General features: G+C 38.7%; 2 protein-coding genes across 7 annotated transcripts in view; both read left to right on the top strand.

Annotated features, from left to right (window-relative positions):
- On the top strand, positions 1–7,167 carry APOH (apolipoprotein H). 3 transcript variants are annotated; one of them, XM_052808553.1, is made up of 8 exons: positions 1–126; positions 1,296–1,472; positions 2,077–2,173; positions 3,590–3,666; positions 4,242–4,430; positions 5,025–5,204; positions 5,704–5,901; positions 6,766–7,167. In XM_052808553.1, exons 1-8 carry the CDS (start codon positions 63–65, stop codon positions 6,834–6,836), a joined length of 1,053 nt encoding a protein of 350 aa, XP_052664513.1. In that variant the 5' UTR covers positions 1–62; the 3' UTR covers positions 6,837–7,167. The 3 variants fall into 3 exon arrangements, with proteins under 3 accessions (XP_052664513.1, XP_052664514.1, XP_052664515.1); XM_052808555.1 differs by lacking the exon at positions 1,296–1,472 and having other exon boundaries at positions 18–126; XM_052808554.1 differs by lacking the exons at positions 2,077–2,173; positions 3,590–3,666.
- A 4,274-nt stretch (positions 7,168–11,441) lies between these two features.
- CEP112 (centrosomal protein 112) overlaps positions 11,442–23,181 on the top strand; it is a 175,211-nt gene continuing 163,471 nt past the window's right edge. For 2 of the 4 annotated variants that reach the window (XR_008238246.1, XM_052807766.1), the window contains exons 1-5: positions 11,443–11,617; positions 12,598–12,718; positions 13,672–13,862; positions 14,634–14,800; positions 21,466–21,562. Coding sequence is in view for 3 of the 4 variants with exons in the window: in XM_052807766.1 (XP_052663726.1) it covers positions 12,619–12,718; positions 13,672–13,862; positions 14,634–14,800; positions 21,466–21,562 (555 nt within the window). In the remaining variant the exon portion in view is untranslated. Of the gene's footprint in view, positions 11,618–12,580; positions 12,719–13,671; positions 13,863–14,633; positions 14,801–21,465; positions 21,563–23,181 lie in introns of all 4 variants that reach the window. The other 2 variants (XM_052807763.1, XM_052807765.1) reach the window with 2 other exon arrangements.

Genomic DNA, 23,181 nt, shown 5'->3' with positions numbered 1-23,181 from the left:
TATTTTTTAAGGGAAGAAACACTGGACCGAGGGTCATTTGGGAAGCTCGGGGACTGGCAGCAATGTACTCCCTGGCACTGTTCACATGCGTAGTTGCTCTGAGCCACTGGGCTCTTGCAGCGAAAGGTAAGCATCTTCCACTTTCTAAGGGCAATACTATCCTGAAGTGTGAATGAGGGAAACTGAAGAAAGCAACAGGATTTTAAAACCTTTAGACAGTTCTGGTCAAGCGTTTTGAAGGGAAATTTTCTCTGAAAGCTATTTCCTCTCTTTTTTCCCCCTTCCATTCCTTCTTCTGTCTCTTCCTATGGTGAGGTGAATTGCTGTATACAAAAGTATAAAATGGAGGAAAACAGAAGAAATACTGACAGAAGTTGTGGAAACCAGGTTGCCTGCATGCCGGGGGGTATTGCACATGCCAGGAGTTAACCTCGTTCCATCCCTCTGCCCAGCTCCCCGCTCACCTCGCTTTCCCCTCTGCCGCAGGGGCTGCCTGGCACAGCTCTTGCCTCGCTTTTCTCCTCCTTTCCCCCATGCCAAAGGCTTTGGGCACTCTTTCATGTACTCTCTGCCTTTGTTTGCCATTCATTTCTACAGCACAAGCTTTGTGTCCCTCTGTTCTCTCCCCACAATCTCCACCGGGGCCTCCCTCCATGTCCTTTGCAGGAGTGCAGTCTGCACCCTCCGTTCCTCCCTTGCTGCTCCCCTCCTGTTCTCACTCTCCGGGTGATGAGTTGTTCATGCTGTCAACATGTTAAAGCTCTTTTGGAATCAGAACTGTCTAATGTAACAGAGCGTTTGCCCCACTGAACAGAAAAATTGGGGAAACCAGAGAAAAAGAAATTTAATTAAAAAAAAAAAAATCTCATTTCAGGCTGACCCCATCAAACTAATTTAGATTAAAAAAGAAATGCATTAGTTTGCTTCTAAGTCCTGCTTTTGTCCAAGATAATTTACCATAATTGACTCACTTTGCAGAATACCTTCACGAATCCATTTTGAAGCAAAAGTAAATTTTAGTAAAAAAAAAAAAAAAGTGACATAAAATCTAACTGGGGCCATTGACAGACCTGCCGAGGAGAAGAGGAAGAGCACGCTTTTTTCTGGCTAGTACTTATAGCAGCCATCAGCTGCCTTAGCAAGTTACATACCTATAGATTACAGAAGGACAGTTTAGCTCAGTGCAGGAACATGCTCTAGCCGATGATAATACAGAAACCTGTGCTTCCCTTTGAGTAATAAGAACAACTCCAACTTTCTGCCCAATTTCTTGTAAAGTGTCTCCTTTCCTCCAGTCTGTCCCAGGCCACCAGAAGTGCTATTTGCCACAATTGATGTAAACAAAAGCGTGTATGAAGTGGGTGAGCAAATAGAATATACCTGTAGGCCCGGGTTCATCCCCAATAATGGCCAAAGGAAGTACAGCTGCCTCCCGACTGGCAAGTGGCCTCTCAATACGCTGTTATGCCTACGTAAGTAAAACAAAGTAAATCCTACTCTTAGATTTTATGCCATGCATTGATCTGAAAAGGATATTTTATAGTCCACGTGAGAAATCTGATGTATTTAAACTGATATACTTCTCCAATTATTCTTCCCTTACTCGTTGGAAGACCACTGGGTGTGGGGGAGAAGAGGGGCAAGTAACAGGGGAAGTATCTTCCCATACATGTCCCACGCTTTCCCTTAAGCCTCTGCTCTCGGATGATGATGGAGATTGGACCCGGACAAGGTGAACCTTAATCTGATTCAGCCCAGCAATGCTTATACTCTAATGACGTATACCGCTTGTTAACACCCGCACTTACTGTATCCCTCATTATTAATTTTTATCATTTCATTGCATAGAAGCTATTTTCCTCAGACAATCAAATGTTAAAAATTAATTAATCACAAAAGCTTTGAAACTACTATATTTTGATAGAAATGTAGAATAGTTAGACTTATGAAATGTAGTACACGGGAGTGGAGAAACATGAAAGACACTAGGACCCCTTTATGATCAACTCATTTCCATTATCCTAGCTTCAGGCCTCATGAAATAATATTATCCTTTTTTTCATCTTTAATTAACAGCAAAGAGATGTCCCAGTCCCGGACCCTTGCCCCATGGAAAAATTGATTTTATAGACCTCCACTATCAGAGTTCTATAAGTTTTTCATGTGAACCAGGGTAAGCGTTCCCCTCCTCATGCTGTTAAATAAATAACCTAAATCACAATATTACATTCTAGAATCACCTGCTGCAGTATTGCAAGCCAGGGAAATTTTAGGAAACTGCACATAAAAGCCCACCTCCACTTCAGAAACTAAAAAGAAAAAAAGTGTATTTGGTAATCCTCCTCTGTTTGGTCTTGGCTATAACATCCTGCAGCTTTGCTACTCCAAAGCAATGTCTTACAGATATGGAAACCATCAAAATAGCAGAGATTTTATGCAAAGATTTATTCTGGACTGCTTTCCCCTGCTTTTTAAATCCTCTTATTACATCATGAGATGAAATCCTACAGCAGAGAGAAGATAATCTCCATCTAAGTTGTTATGCTGTTCTGCTCTGGAGACTGAAAATTTTGTTTCTATGCCTTTCCAAGCACAGGAAATGAAAACACAAGGTTAATCCTAATTTGGTCCCTGGAGCAAATACACTTTTACTCAAGGCTACTTGCTAGTTTTAGAAATAAGGATGCATTTTAAAAAAACCAGTTACGGTAAATGCAGGGAAACATTTGCTAATAACATCCAGTTCATTTTACTTAGGTAATTAATTAATAAACAGTGCTTACCTGGGAAGGTCATAGGTGAGACATAGCCTGGAGTTCACTGAAGAGTGTAACAGCCTCAGCTACCTCCTTCTTCCACAAAACAGGAGCAAGATAAGGGATAAATAAATTCAACTATGACACCAAATGTAGCAATAGGACTTGATTTAATGTTGCTAATTATAATTTACTGGTTTTCAGCTGTGTGACATTGAGCTAATAGATACATGATGAACATTTCTTTAAAACTCTTAAGTGCTAATAATATCAGTACAGAGGATGGGAGAAAAGCATTTAGAGTACATATGGAAATTAAATTGGGCTATCTGGCATTAAAATAAAACAATGTGCCTCAGCAACTTTAGTTCTTAAGAGTGCTGAGTTCTTTGCAATAGTTTGATCCTAATTGCCATAATTAGCTAGGAACTCCTCCCAAGAAACTGTAACATTTACATTAGCAATCACAGATCAATGCTCACTACTTAAATATATCCACAGTGTTAATCAGTTGTAGAAATTAGTATGTAAGAGAGAATATATAGTTGAAATGGCAAAACATCTTGTATCAAGCCTTTTGTCTGGATACTTGCAATACTTAAATGCTTAAATACTTAAATTTTGTCTGGATACTTGCAATACTTAAATACTTAAATTTTTCATATTTGAATCTGAACTTCCTTTGAGGTTAGTAAGTGCTAGAACTAGAGAAGGATTTCAGAACTGGACCCTTAATTCTGTTCATGAGAAATGGTAACCTTTCTTGCAAAGAACAACAAGATTCTTCTCTGTGTTCATTAAGCTGTATGATAACCCAGCCTTTTTGTTTTCAGTTACAACCTTGTTGGGACAAGAACGAGCCAATGCATGGCAGATGGAAAGTGGAGTGGAACTTTTCCACAGTGTCAACGTGCGTGCTTAAATACTAAAGAACTACTCTAGCTTTACTCTTATTACAGAAAGATTCTTTTACATTGCTCAGAATTACATATACTCTTATTCAGAGGCCTCCTATAGTGCCGTGCAAAAAACGGTTAGGAAAAATCAAGAAGAACCCTGTATGTTTGGTTTTAGATGTGTGGGTTCTAGTTTTAGAGAAATACAGTTTAAAGGTCTGTACAAAAGGCCAGGATCAGGGATGCTATTTACAGCTGAGGGTAAGATGCTTATCCACTCAAATTCATTCTCCCTGTGTATAAAAAGAGGACATTGTCATGCCTTTGCAACTGTTATACATGTTTTTGCTATAACCTGCCCTGCATAAACAATTTACTGAAAAAGCAATATACTGCATATTGTCTGAAAAATATAGCAAAAATCATGAATTACGTACTCTAAGGCTCCCGAGACTTTTAATCTGAACATTTTGTTTTGTTAGCTATGCTTCTGTAAAGGGTGATGGGTTAATTTGGTTATAAGCATGTTGCTCCTGTGATTCTAGTAGTAATTTGATCTCTATTTTCTATGAATGTTGTGCTTTTCTAGCGGTGACTTGTGCACCTCCCTCGCTTCCTGAATTTGGAGTCCTTTCTTACCGTCGCTTAAAACCTGGAAATATTTCTAATTTCCTGGACACAATTACTTTTGAATGTGTACCTCCTCTTGCACTTATTGGGAATGAGACAGCTACCTGCATGGCCAATGGGAACTGGAGCACCATTCCAGAGTGCAAGGGTAAGTTACTTTCATCAACACCTGAAAACATTCCCTAGAATTGTATATATAAAACTATATGAACAACCTTAATCATTTTTTTTTTTTACAACTGTTACTGCAGACATACAGTAGAATTATTCTGAAAGTCAGACTCATGCATGCAAGGTGATTGCTAACAAGATTGCACACAACATGGGATTGACAAAATATTTGCTGCAGGTATAAAGGTTATATAAACAAGACCTGCTAAACATAGTTTACAGTGGGGAATCAGAGCCTGGCCTCCAGAGCACAGCGACCATTTTATTCTGCTAAGTGCTAGGATTAATCTTAGTAGACAACCTTACCCTTAGTCCAGAGAACTTCACTGCTTTCAGTGAAACTATGCCACGTTCCAGTAGTTTTTGGATATAACCACAGATTGCAATAGGTGTGTATTTAAAACAAGTAATGTTTGTTTGGTTTTTTTTAAACTATCTTTCCTCTGGCTATGTTTTCCTATGCAAGAGGCTGAAATGAACCACTGTGAAAGTTTTATGTATTTCTTGAAGTATATAGTGTGTCTTTTAGAACCGCAACATTGATAAAGCTGTTTTTGTTTTTGCACCACAGTTGTCGTATGCCCCACTCCAACAGGAATAGAAAATGGATTCATAGAGTTTGCTGTTCGTAGAACCTATCACTATAATGAAAGCGTCAGCTTTGGCTGCCAGTCCAGCTATGTGCTGGACGGACCTAAGCATTCCCGATGTGAAAAGACTGGAAACTGGTCCACAAAGCCAACCTGTAAAGGTATACACACACTACCTGTTAGAAACCATGTATCAAACTGAATTCTCCTAAAAGACCACTGCTCTGATTGTTAATGAGCCATTACACCTCCGTGCAAGAGCTGTCCTCAAAAGAAAACCAAAATAGTAATTTCAAGGCCCTGATAATCTAAGGCCACTCCCAACATTGAACATTGTATGACATGATGTATCTGAACTGAATTCAGTAATCAGCCACATAAATTTATTTTGTCTGAGTATTTCGTCTCCTCTTCCTATTTAATATAATTAGAAATTTTACTGAGGCTGGATTTTCACCGGAAACTTTTGACTCTATACTTAGGGGTCTGAATTTCTTCAGCATTGTAATACCAGTAGAAGTACTATATATGTGTTGGACACATTATTTTTCATTCCCAGATGTCACTGATACAGATTTCTGATGGGATCTGATCTACCCAGTTTTCAAAATAGAGTTCTAATTATCCTTATGTGTTGCTTATAACTGGATTGTTTTACAGGACCATGTAAAATACCAGTTAAGAAAGCTGTAGTATTATACAATGGTGAGAAGAAAAGAGTTCAGAATGACCTTAAGGAAGGCATTCAGCATGGTGAAACTATATCCTTCTTCTGCAAGAATAAAGAAAAATCCTGTGCCTACACTGTAGCTGTTCCATGTGTGGATGGCAACCTTACTCTCCCCGCCTGTTTCAAAGGTACGAGCCAGGCTAACCATAAAACAGCTTCTGCTGGTGGAATAACGAGTACTTTAGTGTCGGGGGCAATGTCATAATTCATCTTTGAGCCCTATTTGACTGGCTAATTCATCTGCCTTGTACTAAAGTTATTGGTATTTAGGAAGAAATCGCCTGAGAGAAAGAGAGAATGCACAGCAGACTTTTCTTTTGGATACGTCAGAGCCCTGTTCTGTTCTTAGAAGGTGTTATTTAGAGGTGGCCTAGCCCAGACAAAAGGCCATATGTAAAGTATTCCGGGATTTCATGAATCATTGGATCAACATCTTCTACAGGGGAAAAGAGCCTGAACACTGCTGCAGCCTTGAGAACCTGACTCCTTCGTTCACTCCTATTCTGATGAATTATCCCCATGTTATGCTGCTTGGTAACACGCTGGTCTGACTTTGGACCAAGAGTGTTTAAAAAGCAGCTGATAGCTGATACCCGTAGTGAAGAATTGATGCTGGAGGAACTGGTTCACAGGCACACAGGTTTTTAGTGTAAATAAACAGACTAAATACTGAAGTTAGGAAGAGGAAATGCTTTGCACTTGTTTTATCAATATTCCTTGCATAGAGTATTCCTTATAAGTTTTATTTTCATTTGTAAGTGAAGGAAAAAACATAGCCTATGCATGATGAAAACATTTTTCCTCACATTTGGCTTGGTTTCTGATGGATATAGCTTGGCTTTCACTAAAACAAATCAAAACAGTGTATTTCTTCTAACAGTTTTACTGTGATACTAAGATTGATTGCTCACCTAGCAGGGTCCGTGAGATACTGTTTTCAGCTATCACATGTTTCAAGAATTTAACGCAAGTTCTTAACTTGTTTTCAACAGAACGTGGCTTTTTTTCAACTCTTGTGAAGAAGGACCCATCAGAGATGAAACCATGTGAAGATCAAGCATGAATCAGAGAAGTAATACAGTACTAAATTTCTGCCTTACTGAGACAAAACATTACATATAAGGCAGGAAAACTTAGGTCCTGTGAGTGTAAATTTCCAGCCAAACTCCGGACTCTCTGTGAACACAGTCTCAGCTGTTTTCCCTAGCACCATCCCTACCAGCCTCTTTCACAAGCTATGACACATTATTTCAGCCATTAACTTTCACTCTCTTTTCTCTACCTTCTTCAAAATCCCTGCAATACCACTTCTGTTTCCATATTTCCAACATTCATGCAACTGCAAATTACTTTCTCAATAGCAGTCCCTTTACAATAAAGTAATTTTCAGCCAATAGTGTGTTCTTATTTAATATTACCTAATCATCAATCAAATCCTTTAGCTCTTAACTGATTTATACAGAAAGGCCTTCATCATTAGTAATTAGCTGGGTTCTGATTCCATTACCGCTCCCCTGTGATAGGGAGTGGACCTTTAATTATAGATAAACAGAGGGTCATCAGCCTAGGATTTTCCAGAATTTACGTACGTAGAAAGACTGAGATTTCCAAATGAATTTAGAAGCCAAGTATTCAACCATGGTTTAAATACCAATAGCATCAGATAAAGGGTTCTTTTACATTTGCTAAAGTTAATAAGACTACTTATGTTTTTGAGATTCTAGCTTCACCTGAAACTGTTGGTTTAAATAACTGTTAATTTTTACCGCTGTTTCAATATTATGCAATGTAACTGACTCCTTTAAAAAAAAAAGAGAACTGTACACCATTGAGCAATAGTAATGATTTCTGGTCATTAAGTCGCTTTGAAGTAAACTATTCTTTTAATTTGATTTATGATACAGGTAGTTCACTGGTATGATCCAGTCTGGCAATTTTTGTGCTTATGTCTGTATTTCCATTCAGGAAAAAATAATTATAATTTCAACATACTACAAAGTGACAGAGAAATATTTGTTGTACACTTACAATAAATTGTCATGAGTCGTATGTGGTTCCCTCTGAAGTACAAAAGCCTTCTCTGTGATTAAAAGTGGAAGTAGGCTACACAGTAAGCAAGCTACTGTGGAATTTTTTAAAAGGACCATTTAACATTAAGATCAAACTACTTGTAAGATTCTACAGCTACCATTAAAAAACTCTGAACATACTCTCATCTTTTTTTTTTTTGAAGGCTGCACATGAATATTATAATAGTATGACTGATATAATTTGTTTCTATACTTCCTATTTTTAAGGAGAGATGGAGGCAGCTATTATTATTTAATACTTTGTACTCATCAGCAATTTAATTCTCTAATGCAGAGACAGACAGACAAGTTCACACTAGCAAGCGAAGAGGGTATTTCGTTGGTACAATGTGCACTGTGTTTTGGTTCCTGACATGTTTAAGCGGGATCCTTGAATGACGTTTGACTTACAGGCCAAGATATCTGTAACTACTTTTAACACATACATAGATCAGCTGGCAGGAACCTATCTGTTTGGAAATCTAGTCTAAATGTTGTGTGGATACATTTCTGGGATCGGGATGTTCAGGACACTAGCTGAGATACCAAACAGTTTAATATTAACTTGTCTTTCACAGCACAACCCTGTATAGTTGGTGTAAGTAAAGTTAGCATTCACTGCCACAGAAGTGCTACTTTTCCCTGAAATGATTTGTATTTTGCACAAAAACAGCTGCCTCGGGAACATTCAGATTTTTCTAAGCAAATTTTCCCAGTTCTACCTACCCGTGCAGCAGGATAACTGATCATGTCAGCTAGCCCTGCTTCCTAGCTGGTTATGCAGTATTTGAATACTTGAAAGAATCACCCTTAGGAGCCAATGTTCATGTGCTGAATTTATTATCTAGTCTCCTGAAGCAAGAAGAGGGAGAAAAAATCTGTGACCAGGTAAGTCTTTGAAGTAGTGAGGTGTTTGTGAATCACAACTTTTCAGACATGAAAGGTTTGCTTAGAAAGTCTGAAAAATAATGTGTCGCAAGTAGAGGTGTTCCAAAGGCTGGTACGAGTGAGTGAAACCTGCCTTTTTTTTTTTTTTTTTTTTTTTCCTCTCCTCCTAAAGATGTTTGAAACAATGCCTTAAGCTGTGCTCATGTTACTTGTGGCAACCTGCTGAGACAGTTCCGGAGATAAGAGAGCATGGTAAAATGAGATGAAAAAAAAGTACTGAATGTATTTTACTTAAATGAACATACTTTTACAATTCAAACTGGGAATTTGTTATGTATTCTGGTTGGGATATCTATGTGTTCTATAATGGTATATCTCTAGTGATTTCCTCAGGAGGGTCAGTGCACTTCAGTACTCATCATGTCCAGGTTGCAGCTTTGGCTGGAGACAAGATCTCAGTCATTTCTTGAATCTGTAGTTTTTTCTTTCTTTTTTTGGACAGAAGTTATGCAATTGTCAAATCAATGCAGGTAGGCTTCAACCTCTCTGGCCACCCCACTCTGCAGGGGTAAGCAGACCCAGAAGCTGCATCTATTCCCTCAGGAAAATTCTCCTGGAGTACTGGTTCCAATTTCATTGGTTCTGCTCTGCCTCATGTTCTTTTTCACCATATACCAGCAAATTCAGTTTTTCAAATTATTTTGCGATGAGCACGACAGAGATATATTCAAATCTGAAGGCAACGTACAGATACAAATCAATGAAAAACAACATACAAAAAAGTTGGCTTAGAAATTCCAACCCTTTTCAACTGTCCAAAAGCAGATTTGCAAAGCTGGACAGAAATGCAAACCTCTCACCGTATCACCTGGCCAATATGCTGATGCGCTGCCCTTGAAAAACCTACCTGGAAAGAGTCATGTTGTTAAGTCCATTCAGCTTTCCATATTCTACCAACCCACAAAACTCTTGTCTGTCTCTTGTGATTTGGACTGACTTGGACAAGTTCATTTCGTAATGATTACAAAATTCCCATGACAAATCTGGGTACCTGAAGTGGTGATTCAGAGGTGAAAAGTTCGGCAAGTTCAGCTATTTGAGCAAGTCAGCCACCCAGAAGTCTTACTGTGTTGCAAGACTCTATTTTAAAACAGATTAAAAGTAGTCATATCTTCAAACATATATTAAATGACAATTATTTAAATTTTGGAATTTAAAGATAATAAATAATCTCTGTAATCTACTCATGAGATTCTACCATGGATTAAATACGCCACCACTGATTTTTGCACAACTTCTATGCACATGTTGATTTAAGGAGCTATGTGCAACCTGAGCAGGCAACCAGTGTAGCTGTCATAGGTATCACTGAATGAGCCCTAACGCAGAATCATTTCTGCTGAAGATTAGCTGAGAAATCAAAGAAAACAGCCAATTTTCTACTGTACATTTAAGAAATTTTTGTTTGATGTATATGTGCATGTGAATCAAGCTTAGAAGAGCTGAACAGTTTACTTGTTCGTGATAAAAGCAGTTTAGATGCTATATACACAGTAAGGCCAATAACAGATTTTGGGGAAAGAGAAATGAATCAATGAGGTCAGACACTTGATTTGGGATCATACATACACACAATCATTTCATTGACTCCGGAAGAGATTGAAGAGCTGAAAAGACTAGGAGATTTCTCTAGTTGTTTTGGATTAACCAATGGTTTTCTCGACATGGCTACAAAACAACCAGTGTAACCTATGTCTTTTGTGTAGAAATGTCAGGCATGCACTTTTAAATTTTTCTGTTCCACAACACCCCCTCATATTCTCTTACCTTGGGATAGGACATAAACAACTCATGAAACATGAGCAATATTAAGCATATTAAATGTTTTAAAGTGAACTCAGAATCACTCTATTATCTACAAGGATATACTTGAACAAATTTTACTTAGAAATGCTCAGAAACTGTGGATAAAATTGGCTCTGCAATTATTCACCCTGCACCTGCAATTTCGGTCTCATTTGATCCGCTCGTGTTTCTGGCACCCACTGTGGAGCCACAAAAACATTGGTCAGACTCAAAAGCTACTTCAGGTTTATTGACCTTTAAATTCAGAGCGGCAAATACTTTTCATTAAGCCTTGAGTGGAAGCATTTTTCTTCCCCAAATATTGATCATAATGAAGATATAAAAATAGATATAACCCAGATCCACATAGCAGCAATTAAACCAAAGAAACACATCCCAAACAACCCAGGGTTCTCTCCTCCTGCTTTTCCACCCTCACCTTCCTCGTCCAGGCTCTCCCGCGGTGCTGAAGCACCGGGTCCGGAGGACCCGAACCGACCTCATCACATTTTTGACACCTCCCATTTCTCCCTCGGTGCTCCCTCAGGCTCTGCTGGGCCCTCTTGAGGTTTTTAACGGGCATGCATGACGGAGCGTACAAATAAAGACTTATCTACGTACGTTTTACTCTCTCTCAAGCCCAAGAGTTTTTTCCGTACCGCCTTCAGAGCAAGAGAAACTCCCCAAACCCAACCGCCCCCCCCTCCGCCTCACGCCACCCCTCAGCGCTCTCCTCACGAGCGGCGCCACAGCCACCGGCCACCTCAGGTTTTCCCGCCCTGAAGCCGCCGCCCGCAGCCCGGGCCTGCCTCTCGCCCGGCAACCGGCAGGCGGCCCACGGAAACGGAAACGCGCGGGGCCGGCAGCCGGCGAGGGCCGCCGGGAGCCGGGGGTGGGGTCGGTTTGAACCGTTGAGCCGCTCGGCCGGGCCGGTTCTGTGTGGGGCGGCCTCTCCCCTCGCTGAGGGGGGGCCGGGACCCGCCGGCCCGGCTCGGCCGCCCCCGCTCCGCGGAGCCGAGCGTGGGCGTCTGAGGAGAGTGAGGTAAAGGGGGGCGGCGTGTCCCGGGGACGGTGCGGGGAGCGGGGCCGGGGGTGCGTGCGGGGTCTGGGGGCGGTTTGTGGCATCAAATCCCGCGAACTTCTTCACGGACAGCGGGCGGGAAGGGGGTCGGGGTTGCTTCGCTGTGGTAAATCGCTGCAAATCGGCGCCGGGCAGACGCGGGTCTCCTGACAAGCGGTTTGATAAAGCACCTGAAGGAAGGGAAGTAGGAAAACGCTTGTTTTCGCCCTGCGGGGAGGGCGGCTGAAGCTCGGAGCCGGGCGGTGGGCGGTGAGGGTCCCGCTGCTCGGGGAGAGCCGGTGTGTGTGTATGGGGGGGGTGTGCGGCCGGGGTTGGGAGGATAACGGGGTTTGTTTGCAGGGAAAGGCCCCGACGGCTTCAGCAGGCTGCCTGTTGTGTTCAGCTGAGGTTGGCAAAGAAAGGTGCTAATTGCAAGCTCAAATGTACAAAACAAGATGCGTGCTCCAGCTGGGAAGTTAATGACAGATGACCTTGGATAAAGAGCTCGTTTGGCTCTCTTTTCAATAGTCCCTCGTTAAAAAACAATTCTGACAACGTTTGTTGGTTCTGTTACTTTTAACTCATAGGTCTATTTACTGTTTTCCCTCCTTTTCTCCCGCTTCTAAAAAAAATAATACTAATTCTAAGGAAGAAAAAAATACGAATGCGGCTATGACACGAAAGCCTTTAGGTGTTTTGTACAAACTGTGTGTAATTGAATACATTTTTGCGTGGTTGACTATTGGCTTTCAAATCTAAACAAATACATTCTTGTAGATTACATTGAATATCTGCTGTTTGCAAAGAATCGCTCTTATTTTTATGTTTATTTGAACATAATAAAATACTTAGTTTTATTTTCCATATTGTTCCAAAGCACGTCTTTGCATGGCCTAAGATGAATAGAGCCTAATGTGTAGTGGTACTTGATCTTTTCTACTTCAGTGTGAATAATTTTGCAGGTTACTTTGTGTTCTCTCAAAATGAATGGTGAAGAGGAAATATGGGGAAAACTAGATGCAGAATTTGATCACTGTGTTGTGGATATGAAGCCTCATGTTCTAAAACTACAGCATCGGTCAGGTAAATATGGTAAAATGTGCATATAGAGAAACACTAATAACATAATTCTAGGTTACTGATAATTATGTGTACTTGTATCACTTTCTTTAACCAGACACTTAATGTCTGATGTCACAACGCACTGTTTTGAAGGGGGGGGGGGGAATGTACAACTTCTAAACTGGATTTTTTAGGTACCTATTGCTATTGTTTGAGCTTATCTGTCTTATCTTGGTGATATAAATGTGCTTTTGCATAAATACATTAATGTCTCTATTTTTTAAAAATCAGTAGAAACTAAAAGCTTCTAAAAGGTGTTGGTTTTGAGATTGCACTTACTAAATTGCAAATATTTTTTAGAGATTAGGTTTTAAAAACTTGATTTAGGAATGTGTAATAATGATGTTTTATAAATCTAGTTATTAGAACAAACTGGTTATTGTTAAAGGCACGAACCCTACAAATTAAGACCTTGCTTTGTAAACATTTAATCAAATGAATAATTTCATCATCTGATAGCAAAGCTTGTGTAAATAGAGATTTTTAAAATGAATGAAGATTTATTGTGTGTTTAAAATATTAACGCTCAGGCAAGCTGTATGTTGTGGTTAATGGTGGCTCCTGCAGTGAGTTCAGAATTCCTGGTGATTTATGTGTTCTGTACTTATTAGGGATTGATTCCGAACATGCTATTTCCAGAAGTCATGTAAACTTCCGGTAAACATGAATTTATAGACAGTATTTCTGGGTGATGTAAATTTGAACTATTGTTAAAGACTTATTTTTAATCTAGGTATTTAACAATTTTTTTTCTTTTGGTTCAGTCGTTTGGGGTTTTTTAGTTTGTTTTGCTTTAAACTTTTGGATAGAAGGGAAGCATCTACAAAATTGGTGACCAGTAACAGCTTCTGTTTTTTCTGTGTGTTTGATTTGCTCTGAAAATGTATAGTGGTTATGTATATCTATACTTTTAGAACGACAAAGATGTGCACTGTGGATTAAAAAGCTATGCGAGCCCTCAGGAGCAGGCACAGGAATAGCGGGAAGGAAGAATCGGAACCTATATGCAAAACTTTTGCTCCACATGCTAAAGCGAGGTGTGCTGGAAGGTCCTTTTACCCATAAACCAGAACCGGGCATACTGAAAACTCTACCTTCATACATGGTGGGTGTAACTTCTTTATAAGACAAACTTGCTTAAATATATTCTGAAAATACTTTTAAGTCTTTCGTTTGGCATAAATGAGAAAAACGATTCTGAATGAACTGAGTGGAATTGCATGTGGTAAATACAGGCATTTATGTTGCATATCTTGTAACTGGTGTTGGCAAAATCTTTCCATGTGGAAAACCTTTTATAAGACCTGTTTCTTCTTCAAAATTCGGGTTCTAAGAAGGCTTATAAAATAGGTGTTCTGAAGGAACAGAAAGGTAATTTTTGTCTAATTATTTGAAAAGATGTAATAAAAGACTCTTGAGGCTATGTTTTGTCTTAATCAATAGATAGTTCTTGTGAAAGGAAAAATGTGCTTAAATGAGGTGACTTTAGTAGTCTGAGGTGACTATAGTAGTCTATCTTTCTATGAAAGAAAAGATAACAGTATTTCATATAGATATCGTTAAGCTTGCAGTTTATTTTCTGAAGACCTGAATATACTGTGTCAATCATTGGCATCAGCTTTAGTGAGATGACAGTCCTAATTGATGCTAAAATTACCCACACTGAAAGAAGCAAAGTACTGGAAAACGTTTACACCATTGCCTGTTGTACTAATTTCCATGGGTTGGAAAGGTAATGTTTGCACACCTCACTGACTTCATTGGAAAAAGAATTCTTATACTGCAGATATTCGTGCAAGAAACGACATTAATAGTGTAAAGGAGATATTTGTGTAAATATATTCTAGTGTTGATTTTGCATTTATTTCAATTATAGTCAATTTATTTTGATGAACCAAATTCAACAAGAGTTCGGAGTAGTAGCCCAGACTGCTTACCTGACTGGGTAATGGGAGAACTAGGAAACAGTGAATCTAAGCAGGAGGAATCGTGGAAGATATCTTCTAGAGAGGAATCCTCTTTAGCAACACCACTTACATATGGGTAAGATTTCTGTATTTGCTTTATTCAGTATTTGATTCATATTTAATAGTTGTTTGATTTCATAAGCTCTGTCTGTATGTTTCAATTTGTATGTATGAATTTATTGCACTCCCTCGTGGACTCATCTTGAATACAGCGTTTGTACTCTATATACAGAAACTCTGGTAATGGCTTCTAACCTAATGATAACTTTTATACTTCTCTGTTATTACATTCCTCCATCATGTCGTCTTCTCTGGCTTCTGTAAGTCTTCTTCCATGTCCTATAGCTCTATCCTCTTTCCCTTCCTCTTGTTCTCCATGCCCTTTCAGTTACAGACACTTAGCCTGGAAAATCAATAGGCCAAACTGATAGTTTCAGAAATTCAGCAGGAACTGAAGAGAGAGTTTTGGAGGTGATTTGGACTGGTGGTTACCATGGCGTGCTCATGACTTGCACAAAGAGCCTGTTTGCTAATGTAGAAATGGTCACGGTCCACTTTTTTGCACCATTATCTCTCTTCATGTTAATACTTTCTGTAGACTTGGTAACATACTCTGTAGACTTCAAGAGTAGATAACAGCGATTGTTTTGACATTGTAAATATCCATCAAATAAGCTGGTATTCTGGTTGTGTTTTTCAGACCTCAGATATTATGGTGGCAAAGCACAGTGGTCACAAGGCAAGAGGCAGAATTCATACAAAATTACTTAACTGGGAGAGGGAAGCACAGACAAATGTGGACAGGCAGTAAGGAAGAAGTGATGTGGTAAAAGACTATATAGATGCAGAAGACCCTCAGGCCAGATTTTTCTTAAAATAGATCAGAACAGTTGCTGTCCCCATGGAGTTCCTGTGCAGTCCTGTTTTCTGCATGCTGATATATGGAAACTGGGAAGTGGTATTAACTAATGAAGCTGAGGTGGACTAATCTATACAGTTTCTATACAGTTCAAAATAAAAGGAACATACAGTAAGCAAATGACAAAAAAATGTGTGGAGAGTAAACATAAAAAGAAGAGTTGTAGTCTAAGGTCGTAATGCTGAAAGGAGCTTTTATATCAAATAGTTTTTAATGGCTTTTTTTCTATAGAGAATAGAAATATAAACAAGCATACAGCTGGTAGATTTAAAGGATGTTCTATCACTGTTGCTCCCAGATTTTTTTTAGAGGAAACAGAATAGTGGCTCTCTGCAGATAAGCAAGTGTTGCTGTTCTGTGACAAAGGAAGAAAAGTTAGATGCGTACAAAGACAGAGGGATTTGATCCATCTTTTTGCGAGCATGTTAGTTCTTATTACATACTTAGCTGCTTGGCTTGTGTTTCATCGTGGCTTCTTTACGAAATAGCAAGATTTCTTTATATTTCCTGTAAGCCTCATGAATCTTGGATTACAGAAGGTCAGACTGGACCAGCTATACTTGTTAAAACTTACGAGGCTAAAAATCAGAGCTGCTGCCTGTGGGATACTCTGCCATGTTGTTTTGTTCTCCTGTGCAGGGAGGATTGTTTGCAATGACTCCATCCTTGTCTGAACAATCTCTCTGATTTAAAATGTTTTGATTTATATCACGCTGTCTACTACAAATACATGTGCTTTGTTGGTGACTCGCACCCCCTGTGCCTAGATCCTGGATGTTTGTCATTAGGATAACGCAAACATTTCAGTATTGCTCATTTGCAGCTGTACAGCAGAATCCTGAGTATCTGTAGCTGCACCTTGTTATGACAATCCATTGGACAGTCTCTTTCTGTATGTTTGCAGGAGCCAGTAAGCTTAAGCTGCATCCTTAGTTCTAATCAGTTGGGTATAGAGCTGTTTACAGAGCAGGTAAAGGGATGAAATGTATCAGGTTATTAAGGCTTCTTTTCCTGTTGGCTTAGAAAAATGTCCCTGCAGTATTGAAGGTGTGCCAAGCTTGTCAGTTAGATGCTGTTGAGAATCACAGGCTTTTTTCCTGTCCTATTTTGTGGGAATCTTAGGTAAATTTTAGTTCAATCTACATTCTGTTCTTAAGTATTTACTTTCTTTCTAGTTTTTCTTATGCAGTGCGACTTTGCACTGATTATCAAGATCTATGTTCCATTTTTTTTTTTTATGTGGCTGCATTTCAATCATGGATGGAATTGCCACTTGTTTGCTCATTTTGAAATTTAGTTAATGTTTAAACTCTCTGAAATCCTTGGTGAAAAAAAGCACTCTTAGAGGTAGAGCGTGAATATTATTCAAAACTTAGTAGGCTCTGTACAAGAGGAAGTAAGTGTTTGCTCTACTTCTATATGAAACATATGGTTTGGTTTCATTGCATTATAAATATGCTCACAGGTTTTGTTTCAGAAGTTTAATGCTTTTTTTTTATGTGTTCACTTATTTTTTTCATAAGTGGTTATCAGCTGTTCTTTTTATTTTTTAGGCACACTGATGTTTATGCTATATATCATAGTGCAGTCTTGTGTTTTCTAATTTTTCAGCTGTGATTTGGAGAGATGACAGATAGGCACTCTTGCAAGTTACCTTACGTTGATACTGAGTATTGTGAAACTTTTCCTCTTATGTATCCATTAACTGTGTAATTGTAACAGTCATTTAAAAAGTTGCTCTTAGGACTGAGGCATCTCCTTTTTCTGAGTCCTACAGCGTTAATACTAAGGGGTCTTCTGGTTACTTACACTCAAATGCTTTGTCTGATATGAGCCTGTGGTTTTGATAGCAGACTTGCGGTGTAAGAAACAAAGGTGGAGAGTGGGGAAATCGCCAGCTGTTACCATATTACTGCCTTAGACTTGGTGATACAAAGAACTGTTGAGAAGAGCTGTCCAAATACCCTCAATTAAAAAAAATTAGGTTTGACCTTTTGAAAATAAGGAATGTATTATGCTTTGGAAATGCTTTTTGAGACCTCAGCTAAATCTGTGTTAGATAGCGTTGAGCCATGTCAAGATAGCCGGCATAGATCTGATCAGAATTGTCTTGGTTGCTGGGAGTAGGACTATCATAATAAAGTATCACTCTGGGTATTAGAAGCAATAAAGCAATATCAGCACAACTTTCCCAATCTAGCATATAGGTATCTCTGCGAGGCCGTATTTGCGGCATAAAAATATACCCAATTCCTCTGAATTCCTTGCTTGTTCTCTCAGCTGGGGTGTTACTTCAGTGGGATGAGGCAGCATACTCCTCCCTCTGCATCCAACTGGTGCTTGTCCCTCTTTGAGGAAGGCTGAGATACCGTTCTGCCTACTCTGTCCCTTGTATTCTTTGCCATGTTTTTTCTCTCTTTGCTACCTGGATTATAGTAGAATATTGGAAATCTGACCCCTTTTCCCATTCAGTATCTGAACCTAAGATTCAGCTTGGTCTGGAAAAGTTCCCAAAGTCATGGGTGGGGTAGTGAAGCTTTATTTCATTTACTTTTTCTTCTTTGTCCTGTGGGACTGCAGCAATACCTACATTGGTGATCAACAGATGGTTCCCAAGGCTCTGGTGAATTCTCTGGAGACCCATATTGCATACTATTTCATACCAGCAGAAGCAAGTAAACATGATGGAATAAGTTACTGGTTTAAAGAAATCTTGAAGGGAAACTGAACTGTATGGGCATGGCTCTGCTAATGGGTACTCGTACCAAGCATGGAGCTGTGTCTAAGGAAATCTGAACTGGTGTTGGCAGTGAGAAATTTTGGTAGCTCTGTAGATTACATAAATTAATCTTCACAGCGATGAGAAACTTAATGTTAAATGTGTGAATTATGCAGGAAGAAATATTGAAGGTAAATATTTCAGCTGTTATGTTTTGTAGAAATAGCTTATTTAATACTTATTTACATGTGTCTATATTGAGATGTTAGCTATGCTCAACGTATAGATCCTGTCTGTTTTTACAGTTCTGAATGAGCTATCAGTGCAGGTAAAGATGTAAATATTTCTGGAATCTGCAGTTTGTAGAGAGAGCCAGCAGGTGGCGATCTTGTTACATTAGACTTGTCTTGCTACTCAGCATGTGTATTAGGAAAACTGTCTCCATAGGCATGCAATATATGTAGTTGGATAAAAATTTTGCATTCCAACTGCGACTCAGTTCTTACAGACAGACTACAACATTTTCTCAGGGCAAAATAGATAATGTCAGTGAGAAATGTTTGAGTAATTTTTTGATGTTTATTTATCTCAAGATTCCCTCCTTTAAAAGAAGCAAACAAATGGAGAAGTTTTTTACATAGTTGTTTTTATGTTGCAATACATACTTCTATGTATGAAGATTTTGGCTTTTCTGTAAGAAGTTTTTTATCTGGCTAAATAAAAAGTAGATAGACAAACCTTACTTGCAAACTAGGGTGTAAATGAATAAGGCCAAGCCAGCTGGTGCTAGAAAGGTATATCTTTATTTTGAAACACGAGAGAATTGGTTTTAGGAATGTGTAGTTTGGTTTGAACAGAAACCTGGTCTTTCTGACCCCATAGGAAAATTCTACCATATGTTTATAGATTATGCCTGAAAAACATTGTTAAAGGTTAGCGTATAGCTGTGCTGTACCAGGAGGAACCTGTGAGTTTCCCTTACTTTGTTCCTAGTAGGAAATTATTTACTAATCTCCTTTATTACCAGCAAATTGCTTCCTTCTCCCATGCTAATTCACTGTTTTGGCTGAAGCAAGAGGTCACAGGGCTGGTGTCAAGACTCTGACCATTCTCCGCTCACCTGTCATGGGAGGAAAAAGAAATAATTTTGTGATTTCTGGAGCCTGAATCATGTTAGCAGAAGGCTGGAAGAGGGGGTGAACGGGTAGTATATGCTTGATATGAGCAAAATTGAGGTCCATCCTTAACAGTCTTTTCAAATGCTGTTTACGGAATCAAGTAAAGGGACTTCCTTTTCAGTTCCATTTCAAAATAGCAAATATAGAACTAAGCATATATCTAGGCTTTTTTTCCCGATTTTGTTGATTTAAGAATACTACAGGTAACTTGAGTTGGTTTGAATATTTATTGATGTTCCTTAATCTCTTAATCATAGGGGCATGAATTCTGTTTTCTTTCATTTTAAACAATTGGAACTTTATTGAATTGTTCAGTAACCTGAGTATTGTTCAGAAAAGAAGTCTGATAAAAGTGCAGATTTACTGACAGGCAAAGATTTGTCTCCTTTTAATGAAAGATAACTTTGTGTCAAAAGAAATCTCGGTAAGAAATGCATGATTTGGAATGCTAGAGACAGTCATTGTATTATTATATTTCTTTTGATCTTTTTTTTACCTCTAAGACTTTGCTTATCTAAACTATTTACTGCTTTGTAATTGTTATTTTGCATCCATATATGTTGTTGGTATTTATTGGTGCTGGAAGGGAAGGTATGCTCCCAGTTGTTATATTTCACTGTTCCCTGCTGTTTTGATGAAAGCTGGGGCGGTGTGCTTTATGAAAAGTTTGTCTGTGTTTGTCTTCCTAGAAGTGACTAGTTTACATTGTACATGCAACAGTTGTCTTTCTGTTCATAAACACTTAATTTGTCTCAGTGTCTTTTTGGCATAACTTACTGTCTAATTTGCTGCTGGATGGAAGGAATGAAAGGTATTTTAATGGTCTGACTTGGTTTTAATACATTATAGCTAGTCATAGGAAGGTGAATGGGCTAACAGGAGTTTTTGATTGCTTTAATACGTGTGGATTTGACATTGGAGTATATGCTGAAGGGTGTTTTGCTACTGTTTTGGATCTTTTGCTATATCAACCTATCTAATAAAATCTTACAATTTTTATTTTATTTTTTTCCAGGCTGTTCTTTTCTTTCACTGTTTTATAGTTGAGAAAGGTCAGTTGACCAGGTGCATCAGTGAAGGTTATCTTCACCTATATGCTATTCTTAATTTCCTTTTGTTCCTTGTTTATGACAAAAATTTTCCAGAAAATCCCTGTCCACTCTTTTTTTTCTACCGGACAGAGTACTTGTTCATGCTGTACTTGTATCTTGTCTTGTGGCCCTTTCTTTACCATCCCCCCATATATACCACTTTAGTCCCTAAAATAGAGCTGAAATGAAATGCAACTAATACAATCCTTATGACTTGTTTCTTTGACATGTTACTCTCCACCCTGGCCTTTCAAGTCATTGCTTTTCTATTGAGCTGTATGTGCAGTTCTTGCCCTTGTCTTCAGGTTTGTATGTTATATGACGATATACCTTTATTTAACCTCCTATTTTTTTGGTCTTAAAAGTCTTGTCCCCTATGCTGTGGCCAACCATCACCTTAATTCCTTTCTTTGAGTTGCTGAACTTTATCCTATGCTGTCTCATATGCTTAGCAGTTTTGTTTCAAAAACGTTCTCCTAGATCAGCCTTGGATTTATTCTAAAATCTGTTGGGAGATGTTGGGTCATGCGGTAACAGGAATGCAAAGAACACCTTTTAATATACTGTGATGTACATGATCTTTCTGGTGTTTTTGCTGGTGGGGGGTTTTTTGGGTGTTGTTTTTTTAATGGAATGCCGAAGGCTTTTGTTTGCCTTTAACATGCCTTTAATAAGAATTATTTCTTATTCTACTATTTTTGATCTTTACAACTTGACAATTATTTTCTCTTGTATATTTTAAAAGATTTTATTTTAAGATTAACATCCTGTGTGTGCCACAAGTTGTTGAAAATGAATTCTTTTCTTTCTGCTTAATCTTTTTGTTAATAACAGGGAAAGATTCAAGTACAATGAGAAGCCAGTATTAAGATCACATTCTATGAGTCCTCCTCACCGGACAGATGAAGATAACCTAGCCACACCACTGTCTGTAAGATGCTTCTCCTTTTTGTCATAAAACTTGCTCTAGTTTCAATGAATTGTTTTTGTATATCCCCATAAAGCTGTTGTTTCTAATTGCATGAGTCATGCTCCCTGTGTACAAGTGCAGATATTTGGGAAGGAGTGATAGGAAGGACTAAAGCTCATCAAAATCTGCCCTCTGCAAGTGCAGGGGAAAAGAATTTCTTGTAGGATGCTCTCAATTCATCCGAATGGTTGACCTCTGTTTAGTGTAGTGTGTTTAATGTCTGCTGCACTGTTTTCCCTAGGCTTGGCAAACTGACTGTATTGACATCATCTTGTATTTTGCAATAGTAGATTAAAGAAAGCTGCATAGATGTCTTTGGCTCTGTTTAATGATGGTTGACCTCTGAAAGAGTGAATTTTGGATAGTTTGTTTTATCAAACTTTCCACAACTAGCATTATGGCTGATGGAAGGACACTAAACAGACTTCCTGTAAAACCCTTTTAGTCCAAAATATTTAATGATATTGTATGTATAATTGCAAGCATTTAAACTGACAATTACTCCTGACAAATATGTGTTATCAACAAGTATGTTGTTTTCCTTTGTGAATGTGTTCTGTAGCCTTGTAGTGTCCAGTCTTTATTACTGGAGAGGTCTGTCTCTTGTGGTTCCTTCACCATAGCCAGTGCATCTATAATAGCTCTTGTTTCTCCATGAAACACTGAATTTGCTGTATGTACGTTGTAGGTCTGCCCACAGTTATTTTTTTATTGTATCAGAGGAACAGTTTAGAGAGACTGCAGCTGGAAGTGGGCTGTTGACACCTGAGCAATTCATATAGACTGTTCTTACCCTTCTTACTGGGCACAGTCAAGAGCTTACGAGGACATGAAGTGCAAGTGGGATAAACTGGAAGCTTGCTTCTGAGGTCTATCTTTCTGAGGAAATTTGTGTTCTGCTATGCATTTGGAATAGAGGACTAGCAAGGGGATGCTTTATCATGGCAGGCTACAAAAGGTCTATGGGCAAAAATTGAATGTCTCTGCTCTAGGCTCTGGTTGGTATGGATGTACTTATGTGTGTGTTGATTGTATATATGCAAATGTAATTTTAAAAAGAAATGCCATAATTAAAAATAAAAAATAAAAACAGATGCTGGATTTACTAAATTTTTCCTTATTGGTTTCCCGTTTGTTTTACTTAAAGAAATATTTCTTATGGAACAGTTATTGTAAAGAAAAGAATTCCCTTCAGTTGAAACCTGGATTTGGGGCTGTAAAGGTTTTGTTTGTTTGTTTTTGTTGTTTTGTTTTGTTTTGGTTTTTTTTGTTCCTGGCTCTGCCACAGGCTTCCAGGGCAATGTTAGACAAATCACTGTGCTTCATAGTTCTTCAGCTCCGTATACTGGATTCTACTGTGATTACAGCTTTAAAAGGGCTTTTAAGTGAAATAATCCTCTCTTGCTTTGCCAAACGGTTTGATGAATGTTTGGCTGGCTGGAACAAATAGTATCTTGTTCTGTTGTCAGTGACGCACAGATGTTCTGGCATAATTCAGGCGCAGGTAGAGGAACAGGGAGTCTTTTAAGAAACGTTAAGATCTGCCTCAACCAAGCGTTGATTAGCTGAAGTCAAAGCTC

The sequence above is a fragment of the Harpia harpyja genome, chromosome 14 (assembly GCF_026419915.1).
Source record: "Harpia harpyja isolate bHarHar1 chromosome 14, bHarHar1 primary haplotype, whole genome shotgun sequence".
Classification (NCBI taxonomy): domain Eukaryota; kingdom Metazoa; phylum Chordata; class Aves; order Accipitriformes; family Accipitridae; genus Harpia; species Harpia harpyja.
This window is presented reverse-complemented; position numbering and strand designations above follow the sequence as displayed.

Excerpts from the sequence above, each read along its gene's own strand:
- APOH (XM_052808553.1), top strand. The coding sequence starts at position 63 with ATGTACTCCCTGGCACTGTTCACATGCGTAGTTGCTCTGAGCCACTGG. Across the intron at positions 5,205-5,703 it reads CACAAAGCCAACCTGTAAAG|GACCATGTAAAATACCAGTT; the intron begins GTATACACACAC and ends ATTGTTTTACAG. Across the intron at positions 5,902-6,765 it reads TCTCCCCGCCTGTTTCAAAG|AACGTGGCTTTTTTTCAACT; the intron begins GTACGAGCCAGG and ends TGTTTTCAACAG.